This window comes from Perognathus longimembris, chromosome 1 (assembly GCF_023159225.1).
Source record: "Perognathus longimembris pacificus isolate PPM17 chromosome 1, ASM2315922v1, whole genome shotgun sequence".
Classification (NCBI taxonomy): domain Eukaryota; kingdom Metazoa; phylum Chordata; class Mammalia; order Rodentia; family Heteromyidae; genus Perognathus; species Perognathus longimembris.
The window spans coordinates 1,151,309-1,163,118 of record NC_063161.1 but is presented as its reverse complement, the minus strand read 5'-3'; the positions used below and the strand labels follow the sequence as shown (position 1 = coordinate 1,163,118).

General features: G+C 64.4%; 1 protein-coding gene across 1 annotated transcript; it reads right to left on the bottom strand.

Moving 5' to 3' along the window:
• Positions 1-8,325: 8,325 nt before the first annotated feature.
• LOC125356696 (skin secretory protein xP2-like) lies at positions 8,326-10,070 on the bottom strand. The gene is made up of 3 exons (XM_048353359.1): positions 9,603-10,070; positions 9,164-9,516; positions 8,326-8,674 (listed from the first exon to the last, which is right to left on the bottom strand). Exons 1-3 carry the CDS (start codon positions 10,068-10,070, stop codon positions 8,326-8,328), a joined length of 1,170 nt encoding a protein of 389 aa, XP_048209316.1.
• Positions 10,071-11,810: the final 1,740 nt, after the last annotated feature.

Here is an 11,810-nt window from a genome sequence, read left to right as displayed (position 1 = left end):
CTGGACGGGCAGGGCGGCCGCCCCGTGGGTCCAGCCCCTCGGGGGTGGGGATGGGCGTGTGGGGCGGTGGAGGCGGAGGCGGCCCTCCCTGGGGAGGCTGAGTCGGGAGCGCTGCCCCCCAGCTGGGCCTCGAGCCGGGCTGGGCACTGGACACGCCCTCCCGTGGGGAGCATCGCCGGGAGACCTCGGGGGTGTGGCCTGGATGAGGGCCTGGGTTGTGGGGTGGGTTTGTCCCGTGGGGCGGGCTCCTCCCGTGGGGCGGGTTCCTCCCGGGGGGCGGGCTCCTCCCGGGGGTCCCGGCTCTGCAGGGGATCCCTGGCCCCCAGTCTCCTCCTTGCTCCCCGCTTCCTGTCTGTCAGGAGGTGAGCAGGACTGGGGGCAGGGGAGTTAATTTCTTCCGCCTTCCTGGGTCTGCAGCCACTCCTGCCTAGACCAGCAAGGAAGAAATCATCTCCAGCCCTGCAGGGGGGTCGGGTGTAAATTTGATAGCAAAACAAACCCTGGATTCTAAACCCCAAGCAGACATCTTAGTGGAACAAATGTGGAATCTATCTGAAAAAATTACTATATTTGTTTTATCCAAGGACTTAAAGGGTAGGAATACGTAAGGAAAATGTAATAATCGCTCATTAAATCCACTTACTAGAGGATAACCTTACGATCATCTTAGCGCAGGAGAGATGTTTCGTGTACTTCACTATTCGTTCAAAATTTAAAACCAAACTCCGCGAAACAGACCCAGAGCGAACGCCGTTCACCCAGCCAGCGGTCTCTGCCAGGGCAGCGCGGCAGCTGCAGGTCTTCCCTTCACGGTGACCTACTTTCTGAAGTAGGGTGCGGGTTCCCCTGTGGCACGTCCACGCGTGTCCACGCCCGCCCGCAGTGCACTTGGAGCAAACGCCCCCACGCCCCCCCCAAGCCCCACGGGCGGGTTGCCCTCTGCCGTCTTCCTGCCTGTGCGCGTGGCCCCTCCTTACATGAAGGACAGGAAGACCCCAGACGTGGTCAGCCAACCCTTGCGTGAGAAGGTTCCTGGGGACACCAGCCCGTGCCCACATGCTGGGTGACAAGGGTGTCCCGCCACCGAAACCCACCCACGCAGGCCCCAGAAGATGCTATCCTGAAATACAGACTAAGACGGACAGACTTGACAGGAAATGCAGCTGAATGTACCTGCGACCAGACGAGACGGTGTCCTTTTTTTTTTTTTTTTTTTTTTTTGGCCAGTCCTGGGCCTTGGACTCAGGGCCTGAGCACTGTCCCTGGCTTCTTCCCGCTCAAGGCTAGCACTCTGCCACTTGAGCCACAGCGCCGCTTCTGGCCGTTTTCTGTATATGTGGTGCTGGGGAATCGAACCTAGGGCCTCGTGTATCCGAGGCAGGCACTCTTGCCACTAGGCTATATCCCCAGCCCTGAGAGGGTGTCCTTTTTGTGTCCCCAAATTATGTGGTCGTTCTAGATCCTTGGTATTCATTTAATTATCTCGGTATCCATCCACCAGTTTCTGGGTGTGTGTTTTTAAATAAAACTGTTTGTTCAGATAAATAAACTTGAAGACACTGGTGATCTTACAACACTCTCCCAACCCCTACATCGGCCACCCACCCGTCCCCGCCTATTTAGCGCTTCGTTAACTTCCCCCAGCCACCTTTCATCACAGCTCTTAGTGTAGAGAACCTGGGCGACTTTCACTGAACCCGTTCCTAAGCCTTCTTTTTGATAACTGCAAGTGGATCTTCTTACTTCATCACTTCCCGATGACCCTGAGTGACTCATTCGCTGTTGCTATATAGAAACCTGGGGATCTTTGCCTGTTGACTGCGGAGAATCCTTCTGTAGCTCCTGGGGATTTTCTGCCCCGCACCACGTCATTCAAGAGCAGAGGAGATGCTTCCCTTCCCCCTTCCAACACAGACGCGCGGATTTCTCCTCCTGGCGTGGTCCTCCGTGGAGAACCCCGGGGTTCTGCGCAGCCGGGGTGGGGGGGGTGGGCGCAGACACGGCTGCCTGACTTCTGACCGGAGGAGAAGTCGGAAAGATCTCGATGGCACGTTAGCTGTGCTAGTACCTGCCAGAGGCAGCTCTCTCTTGCTGAACCTTTATCACTAGTCACGAATGCATGTTAAACTTGGTCTACGCATTTTCCCACCCCTGTGGATACACTTCTGCGTCTTCTCTCCTTTCGTTCTGTCGGTGGGTGAAGGAGGCCTCGGGTTTCGGACACTGAGCCAGCTTAGAATTTCTGGATCACCACCGGGGTTGTCTGGGGGTCTTAGGATTTAAGATACTTCCGGATTCTTCTTTGCAGGGGGTGTTGAGAGATTTCTCTCCTGTGTACTATGAATAGCTTATTCTACTCTGGTATTTTCCCTTGCTGTCTTCGGGGGGCGGGGTGTCTTTTGGGGTGTGTCCTGGGGGTGCGGTGCAGAGGTCCGCTGGGCCCTCGCGGTGCCAGCAGTGGGGGCCTGGCCTCTCCTGCGTGCAGCGCGATGCTGTCTTAGTTTTTCTTGACCAGAATTCACCAGTCAGAGCCCGCAGACCCGTGGTTTCTCCTAGGGAAGTTTTATTATTTGCTTGTCTAAAAGCCGTAGCGTTCTCGGGAAGCGGATTTCTCCCCAGTCACCTGTGGCGGTGTCAGACATTTATAAGTTTTATTAACACTTCACAGAGGTTTTTTTTCTAGTGTGGTTTTATTGCACTTTGCCTTGGTTGGTGTTTTACGTCATCTACTTATAGTTCACATCTTATTTATCTCCTAGTCTCTCAAAGTTTGTCTTTCTTTCTACCTGCTTATGGTGAAAACTGGCATTACTGATTTCAGACATTTTTCCTGTTCTATCGTCAGCACTTAAAGTTACAAGATTTCCTCTGAGCCCTGATTTATCCGCCTCCCTCGTTTTCAATCGCTCAAAATATGTCTTGGTTTTCCGGGTGTTCATTGCTCTCCTGCCCGTCTGCTCTGCCCCCCGGGAGGGGTGTCTCTGTGACTCGGGCGGGCAGCCCCGCGCCCCGCCCCTCTGCCCCCCCGGAGGGGCATCTCTGTGCCCCGGGTGAGCAGCCCCGCGCCCTGCCCCTCTGCCCCCTGGGAGGGGTGTCTCTGTGACCCGGCTGGCAGCCCCCCCGCCCTACCCCTCTGCCCCCTGGGAGGGGCATCTCTGTGACCCGGGGTGAGCGGCCCCCCGCCCTGCCCCTCTACCCCCCTGGGAGGGGCGTCTCTGTGACCCGGGCGGGCGGCCCCGCGCCCTGCTTCTCTGCCCTCCAGGAGGGGCGTCTCTGCGGATCGCACCGGGCAGCCCTGCGCCCTGCCCCTCTGCCCTCCGGGAGGGGCGTCTCTGTGACCTGAGTGGGCAGCCCCGCGCCCCGCCCCTCTGCCCTCCCCGCTGCACAGTCCACGTCTGCACCCCTACCTCCGTGGGTGGCCTGGCAGAGAGCACGAGGCCCTCACTGCGACGACAGACGCAGGCCAAGGCCAAAGGGGCTGCGGACGCAGCTACACACACAAGGGACAGGCAAGACCAGCCCTGGGGCCCGGCCTCCCGCTGGGCGTCCGGCCCTGGGGGCTGCGGCACCGGGGCCCTGGCTGGGAGCCCCTCAGACACGGACGCCGGCCTCCGCCTGCCCCCCAGTCCCCACCGCAATCGCTGCTCTGCTCATGAATGCAAATCGCAAGTGTTCACATCGGAAGTCAGGGCGGTCATACCATCTTCCCCGCCGGCCCCTCTGACCTGCTGGGGCGGGGCGGGGGGGGGCGAGTGCCAGAGGCTGTGCAGGCCCCTCCTTCCCCCCCCCCATGCCCAGGAAGGTCACCGCTCACCCTGCTGCCCCACCAGCCCAGGAGAAGCCCAGGGAGCAGCAAAGGTGACCCACCCAGCCCGTGGGACTCAGACTCGCGAGTGCAGCTCTCACCGCCCAGAGTCCTGACTGCTGGAGCCACGGAGGAAATGGAGCCGGGCAGCCCCCAGGCTCTCAGGCACGGACACGGGCTCCCCCAGACAGGCGCGGGCTCCCCAGACAGAAGCGGGCTCCCCAGACAGGCGCGGCTCCCCCAGACAGGCGCGGGCTCCCCCAGACAGGCGCGGGCTCCCCCAGACAGGCGCGGGCTCCCCAGACAGTGCAGGCTCCCCCAGACAGAAGCGGGCTCCCCCAGACAGGCGCGGGCTCCCCCAGACAGGCGCGGGCTCCCCCAGACAGGCGCGGGCTCCCCAGACAGGCACGGGCTCCCCAGACAGGCACGGGCTCCCCAGACAGGCGCGGGCTCCCCCAGGCTCCCCCAGACAGGCGCGGGCTCCCCAGACAGGCGGCGGGCTCCCCCAGACAGGCGCGGGCTCCCCCAGACAGGCGCGGGCTCCCCAGACAGGCACGGGCTCCCCAGACAGGCGCGGGCTCCCCCAGACAGGCACGGGCTCCCCTAGACAGAAGCAGGCTCCCCCAGACAGGCGCGGGCTCCCCTAGACAGGCTCGGGCTCCCCCAGACAGGCACGGGCTCCCCAGACAGGCGCGGGCTCCCCCAGACAGGCGCGGGCTCCCTAGACAGAAGTGGGCTCCCCAGACAGGCGCGGGCTCCCCCAGACAGAAGTGGGCTCCCCCAGACAGGCGCGGGCTCCCCAGACAGAAGTGGGCTCCCAGACAGGCGCGGGCTCCCCAGACAGGCGCGGGCTCCCCAGACAGGCACGGGCTCCCCCACACAGGCACGGGCTCCCCCAGACAGGCGCGGGCTCCCCCACCACAGGCATGGGCTCCCCAGGACAGGCGTGGGCTCCCCCAGACAGGCGTGGGCTCCCCCAGACAGGCGTGGGCTCCCCCACACAGGCATGGGCTCCCCCAGACAGGCACGGGCTCCCCCAGACAGGCACAGGCTCCCCTAGACCAGAAGCAGGCTCCCCCAGACAGGTGCGGGCTCCCCTAGACAGGCGCGGGCTCCCCTAGACAGGCGCGGGCTCCCCTAGACAGGCGTGGGCTCCCCCAGACAGGCGCGGGCTCCCCCAGACAGACGCGGGCTCCCCCAGACACGCACGGGCTCCCCCAGACAGACGCGGGCTCCCCCAGACACGCACGGGCTCCCCCAGACAGACACGGGCTCCCCCAGACAGGCGCAGGCCTCCCCCAGACAGAAGCGGGCTCCCCCAGACAGAAGTGGGCTCCCCAGACAGAAGCGGGCTCCCCCAGACAGGCGTGGGCTCCCCCACACAGGCATGGGCTCCCCCAGACAGGCACGGGCTCCCCTAGACAGGCACAGGCTCCCCTAGACAGAAGCAGGCTACCCCAGACAGGCCTCGGGAGCCCGCCCAGCTTCAAGGTGTGCACTGGCCACGGCAGCTGCCCCTCCCCCAGGCCGGGGACACAGGAGGGGACCCTGAGGTCGCCTCATCCCCACGCCCCGGATTCATTACTTCTGACCGCGAGGACTCCTGGGTGCGGAGCGCGGGAGCGGCTGAGGACGAGGCCCAGAGCGCAGGAACGGCTGAGGACGAGGCCCGGAGGAGCGTGACCGCAGCGACCTGCCCGCCCACCGCCCCGCCTCCCCCTCCCTCTCCACCCCTCTGTCCTTCCAGGCTCCACTGCCGCCACCCCGTTCGGAAGCCGTCCTACCAACGCCCACGGCTCGGAGTGGGGTGGCAGGTGTCGGGGGGCCCTGGGGTGGCGGGCTTTCATGCCGGGGCCCGGGGTGCCCTGGGGTGGCAGGCTTTCATGTGAGGTCCGGGGGGCCCTGGGGTGGCGGGCTTTCATGTTGAGGTCCGGGGGGCCCTGGGGTGGCGGGCTTTCATGGCGGGGCCCGGGGTGCCCTGGGGTGGCGGGCTTTCATGGCGGGGCCCGGGGGTGCCCCTGGGGTGGCGGGGCTTTCATGGCGGGGGCCCGGGGTGCCCTGGGGTGGCGGGCTTTCATGGCGGGGCCCGGGGTGCCCTGGGGTGGCGGGCTTTCATGGCGGGGCCCGGGGTGCCCTGGACTCCTGACCACAAATCACCTGGTTAAGGCCCAGAAGTCTTGCAAGCTGGCACCCGGGGCGATGGAGATCCAAGTCCGGCGCACTGCGTCTCCCGCTCTCTTTGGGCAACTGAGCTCCTGTGCAGCCTGTGAGCTCCTGTGAGCCCCTAGGCTGAGCCCCCCAGGGCCGGGACCAGAGGAGCCCGCGGCCCTTCATTTCCTGTGGGTGGGGAGCAGCGCCGCCCTCCATCCCCGCCCCGACGCCTTCTCGTCACTGACCGTGGACGGCACGTCAAGCCTGCCAGCACCGCAGCCCACAGTTTCTGCGCCCACAACGGGCACCATTGTTCAGCCCAACCCTGACGCGGACGGGACCTCATGACCTTGCTCTGTCCTCTGGCTGCCTGCGGCCCCTGAAGGAAGGCGTTTGCCGCTGTGATTCCAAATACCCTAACCTGCAAAATAAAATGATGCGCCATTTGTTTAAAATAGTAAGCCGCAGTGATAGAAGGACTTGTGACAGGAGCACAGACGGACCTGGAGAGACCCAAAGGTTCTCAGCCCCGAAGCCACGCTGGTGAGTCACGTGTCCCTGGCACCTGCCGGTTGCCCAGGCTGACGGGGGGGGGGGGGGGGGGGGAGCCGCCACAGGTCCCTAAGCGACCGTGTCATTGTGTGGGGACACCAGGGCCCACGCCGCCCTCTCCCACAAAGAGACAAAGAGGAATCGGAGGGCTGGGATATAGCTAGTGGCAAGAGTGCCTGCCTCGGTATACCCGAGGCCCTAGGTTCGATTCCCCAGCACCACATATACAGAAAACGGCCAGAAGCGGCGGTGGCTCAAGTGGCAGAGTGCTAGCCTTGAGCGGGAAGAAGCAGGGACAGTGCTTAGGCCCTGAGTCCAAGGCCCAGGACTGGCCAAAAAAAAAAAAAAAGAGGAATCGGAGTGGCTAGGGAGCCTTAGACCCCGAGAATTACTATTTTGCAGCAGGACACACACACACACACAAAAAGCACTTTTACAAGCACAATAAAAATGCAAATTAAATTATAAACAAATCAGAAAAGATGCTCATCTTTCCAGAGCATAGTCCCAGTTAGATTTCTCCCAGACGCCTCCAAAGCTCTCCTCTGAAAATGTTCTGAGGCCCGTGAATGTCCTCGACGATTAATGGGCTCTCCTCCCACATTAAGCCAAGTAACAGCATCTTATCGGTCAACAAAAAGACGTTTGCGCCTTTTGGCTACAATTAAGACCGAGGCTGGGTTTGTACTTCGCCTTAATTACTAATAGATTAATCCAAGTCTAAAAAACCATCTTGTAATTAGCATTTTGTTGATTGATTTGTTGCAGAGAAATGACCCTGGTGATGTTCTCAGCAATCGGTTTATAGCTAATTGGCTTTCTTTCATTAAAATACAAAGAGCCGTCCGTAAAGCCCGGCCAAGGTGTGCGGGCTCCGGAGCTCCGGACCGCGGCCGCGCGTCAGAAGGGCCCCGCTGTGATCTTTATGGAGGTCTAATCATTCAGTGAGTTGAGGGGTTTGACCTCGGCCGGCAGGCGGGCAGCGGCGTCCTCCAGACGGGGGTCACCCCGGGAAGGCCGAGGTCAAGCGGGGCCTCGTGGAGGTCGTTGAGTTGAGGGGTTTGACCTCTGCCGTCAGGCGGGCAGCGAGGTCCTCCAGACGGGGGTCACCCCGGGGAAGGCCAAGGTCAAGCGGGCCTCGTGGAGGTCGTCGGGTGTCCACCGCCGCGGCCAGGGGCGATTGACGGTTGGGGAAACGGCGGCGTCCGTGGACACTCATTAGAGCCTCGCCGCGCCGTTCACGAAGAGGCGAAGGTTCAGAGAACGCGCTTGACCCCCGGCCGCGGCGGAGCCCGCCTCACCGGGCGCCATCCTCCCGTCTTTCTCGGATCAAACGCGACGCCACCGACGCCACCGGCCCGAAGGCGGACGCGGGGAGGGGAAGCTTCGCGTTTCCAGTCAAGGTCAGAGGCGGACGGGAGCGCGGGGTGGTCCTCACCCCCGGGGCGGGGCTCCCACGGGGAGTGACGCCGCCACGCCGCCCCCCCCAGCCACGGGAGGCACCGCCAGGCCCCCCCCCGCGACGGCCCCGTCCGCAGCCCCCGGGCCCCGCGACTCTGACTGTGGGTCTCAGCGAGGGCGCCATCTCCTAGGGGGCGGGGGACGGGGCTCAGGGCCCCCCACCCCCTCGCATCAGAGGGACAGGGGGTGGGGAGGGAGAGGATGACGGCGGGGAGGCCCTCCCCCCTCCCCCGGGAGAGCAGGCCGCTGGACCAGGCCGGGGGCTCGGCTCCTCCACAGGGAGCAGAGGGAGACGGTGCGGCTCAGCTCCTCCACGGGACTCAGCTCCTCCACGGGACTCAGCTCCTCCACGGGGCTCAGCTCCTCCACAGGGAGCAGGGGGAGACCGTGAGGCTCAGCTCCTCCGCGGGGCCCAGCTCCTCCGCGGGGCCCAGCTCCTCCGCGGGGCTCAGCTCCTCCGCGGGGCTCGGCTCCTCCGCGGGGCTCGGCTCCTCCGTGGAGCTCGGCTCCTCCGCGGGGCCCAGCTCCTCCGCGGGGCTCAGCTCCTCCGCGGAGCCCGGCTCCTCCGCGGGGCCCAGCTCCTCCGCGGGGCTCAGCTCCTCCGCGGGGCTCAGCTCCTCCGCGGGGCCCGGCTCCTCCGCGGGACTCGGCTCCTCCACGGGGCTCGGCTCCTCCGCGGAGCTCGGCTCCTCCGCGGGGGCCCAGCTCCTCCGCGGGGCTCAGCTCCTCCGCGGGGCTCAGCTCCTCCGCGGGGCCCAGCTCCTCCGCGGGACTCGGCTCCTCCACGGGGCTCGGCTCCTCCACGGGGCTCGGCTCCTCCGCGGGGCCCGGCTCCTCCCCTCGTGAGCAGAAGGGAGCGGCTCTGCGTGAGGGTCTGGGTGGTGAGGGAGCTGCTTCCTGCACGGGGGCAGCAGGTGCTGGGGGCTTCCGGGGGGGGGGGCAGCTGTTTGTGGTCACGGCAGTTTCTCCTTCTCGCGGGCGTGTCTCTTGGCCGTGCGCTTGGTGGCCGATGGGAAGGCAACTCGGGAACTGCGTGTGGCAGGTCTTCGTGCCGCCCGGGCCTGCCAGCCCTTCCGCTGGGGAAGCTGCCATGCCACAGACGCCCGGCCTCAGGGCGTGGTGTGGGCCTGGGACGTCGCCGAGGGACCACTGAGGCAGAGCCGCCAGGAAAGCACGGGGCAGGGGGGGACTCACAGGGGCGGCAGCCACGCGAGCCCCGGGTCAGAACGAGTGACCGGCAGGCAGGTCCTCAGGCAGAGCCGAGTGGCGTCCGGCGCCGCCTTGGCCGCCGGGGGATGGGCACGGTGTGAACCCAGCGGTGCCAAGCCCTTCATCCCACTGCCTCCACCATCAGACAGCTCGGGCCCCTGGGGCGGGTGGGGGTCCAGCTCGGGCCCCTGGGGCGGGTGGGGGTCCAGCTCGGGCCCCTGGGGCGGGTGGGGGTCCAGCTCGGGCCCCTGGGGCGGGTGGGGGTCCAGCTCGGGCCCCTGGGGCGGGTGGGGGTCCAGCTCGGGCCCCTGGGGCGGGTGGGGGTCCAGCTCGGGCCCCTGGGGAAGGTGGGGTTCCAGCTCGGGCCCCTGGGGCGGGTGGGGGTCCAGCTCAGCCCCCCCTTGCCCCCCCCCCCCGGGCTCGCCGGGGAAGTTCCAGGAATTGTTTCACGGCAGAAGGGCGGAGGCGGGAGCTGAGGGCGTGTGGGCGCGGCCCGGCCCACGACATCGCAAGCCGGAGCCGCGACGCGCACGGTGGCGGAGCCGAAGGGCCGGGCGAGAGCCGGTGTGTGCACGGCGTCCCGGGGAACCCCCCCCCCCGCGGCCCGGCCGGAGCCCGGAGGGAGCGTGGACGCGACGGCGGCCGCAGCGACCTTCCCTGACGCGAGCGCCGAGGCGCGGGGCGAGGGGGGCACCGCGAGGGGACGCCCCGGGCCCGCAGGCTGCGCGATGGACACCGCGTCTCCGCGGGGCGGCTGCCGTCCGCCGGACCCCGAGGCGGGGCGGCCCCCGTGCCCCCCACCAGCACGCGAGCACTGCGGGAGGGAGCACGGCTGACGCCACCTTGACGAGGGAAACGCGGGAGGAGATGTTGGGGGAGGAGATGAGGTCATCCTGACCCCCAAATTCCGCTTCTGGTTTGTTGCTTGCTCTGCCCCCTGCGCCAACCCCCTAAAGCCGTGCTGCGCGTTCACCTCTATAAACCCCAATTTGAGGGCTGCGCGGGGTCACGGTGGCAGCGCCCGAGTCTGCCCTGTGTCCCTGGCCGGTCAGTTCGCTTTTTGCTTCCCCAATAAACCCATCTTTTGCCCGAGACTGTCCCTGAGTGGTGGACTCTTGGAGGGACGGGGACTCCCCTCCCTCGAACCCCGGAACAGTGACGAGGCTGGTGGGCCGCGCATCACAGAACGGGGGCCCCCTCCGCAAAGGCAAAAGGAATTCTTACTGAACGTCACTCTGCGCACAAAGCCTGCACGCTTTCCAGACAGCCGGGTCATGCCAGTGCCTTCTGCCCCGGGAGAATATACCTAGGGACCAATAAGCTAAATAAAGATATGTAGGAAAATCACTCGGAAGTTAAATGCACCGCAAAAGAACCCATAAGACATAAAGAAAATAGAAAACAGCTCAAATAAATGATCGTGGAACGCAGCATATAAAGCCTTCTGGGGTGATTAGAGGGAAATTCAGATCCTAACACACTGGCGTTGTCAGAGAACAGAAGTTGCAAGTCAGCCTCGTGGCTCTGCATCCTGGAAGGCCAGAAGGGAGTGGCCACCCCCCCCCGCCACCCCCCAGCCCCCCGAGAAGCACAAGGCCAGCGGTAGGGGATAGATAGCCACAGGACAGAGACAGCCCAGCCGAGCGCCAGCGCTCCGGAAAGTGCTCCCCAAACGCTGACCCCCGGTCTCAAAGGTCAGCAGTTACCGAGAGAGGAGTGGCCTCTCCAGATGGGCCCCAAGAAGAAAGAATCGGCTCAGCAACGGTCATGACGCAGCTGACAGCGGCGCAAGGCCAAGTCTGGGCTTCTCCGTAGCTGGCGGACAGCGCTTCGCTTACAACGGAAACCAGCCTCCCGGCCAGCCAAGCCATCTGTCACCGAAACGCAGGTGACAGCCAGATCCCACGGCCTCCTCCACAGACGAGAGAAGAGGTGAAAGACCCCGAGGGGGCGGGCGCTGCGGGGCCCGCGGTGCAGCCGACGGCCGTGCACACAGCAGTAACCCACAGGCCACGCGCGGGGGGCAGGCCAGGACCCGGCAAGAGAGACGAACACGATGAACTCTGCAGCGGGAGAAAGCTGGGGTGCATCACCATCGAGCAGATTTCATCCCCCCACTGCAGAGGTAATTTAGCTTTAAAAGAATTAATTAATGCACTGGGCCCCACTGACAGCAAAGGAGAAACGCATGCACCCTCTTCCACAGAAGACGCTCGGATCGCTTGATAAAATCCAATGTCTATTCATGCTAAAAGCTTTTAGAAAAGCAGGAATTGAAGGTAACTTATTACCGAGGTGCCGTAATTAAGGAAGCCGAGTATTGCTGTAAGCACAGAAGGAAAAAAGGACTCAATTAGCAAAATGAAGGGTCTCCAAAGCCACTTGATGTATGACAAAGGTGACCTGCAGCTAGCCAATGCGGCGGGCCGCCCTCGTGCCGAGCCGCGTTGGATCGATTCGAGGTAAAGGCCGTGGACGCCGGCTCCTCCTTTGTGTCATCTCGCCGTGGGTCTCAGAGTGAAGGAGAACACAAAGGCGGAAGCAGACACAGGGCGACATTCCTCAGGACCTGGACAAAGACGGCTGAACGGTCGGACCCCCAAACCACTCAGGACCGGTGAGCGGATCCGTG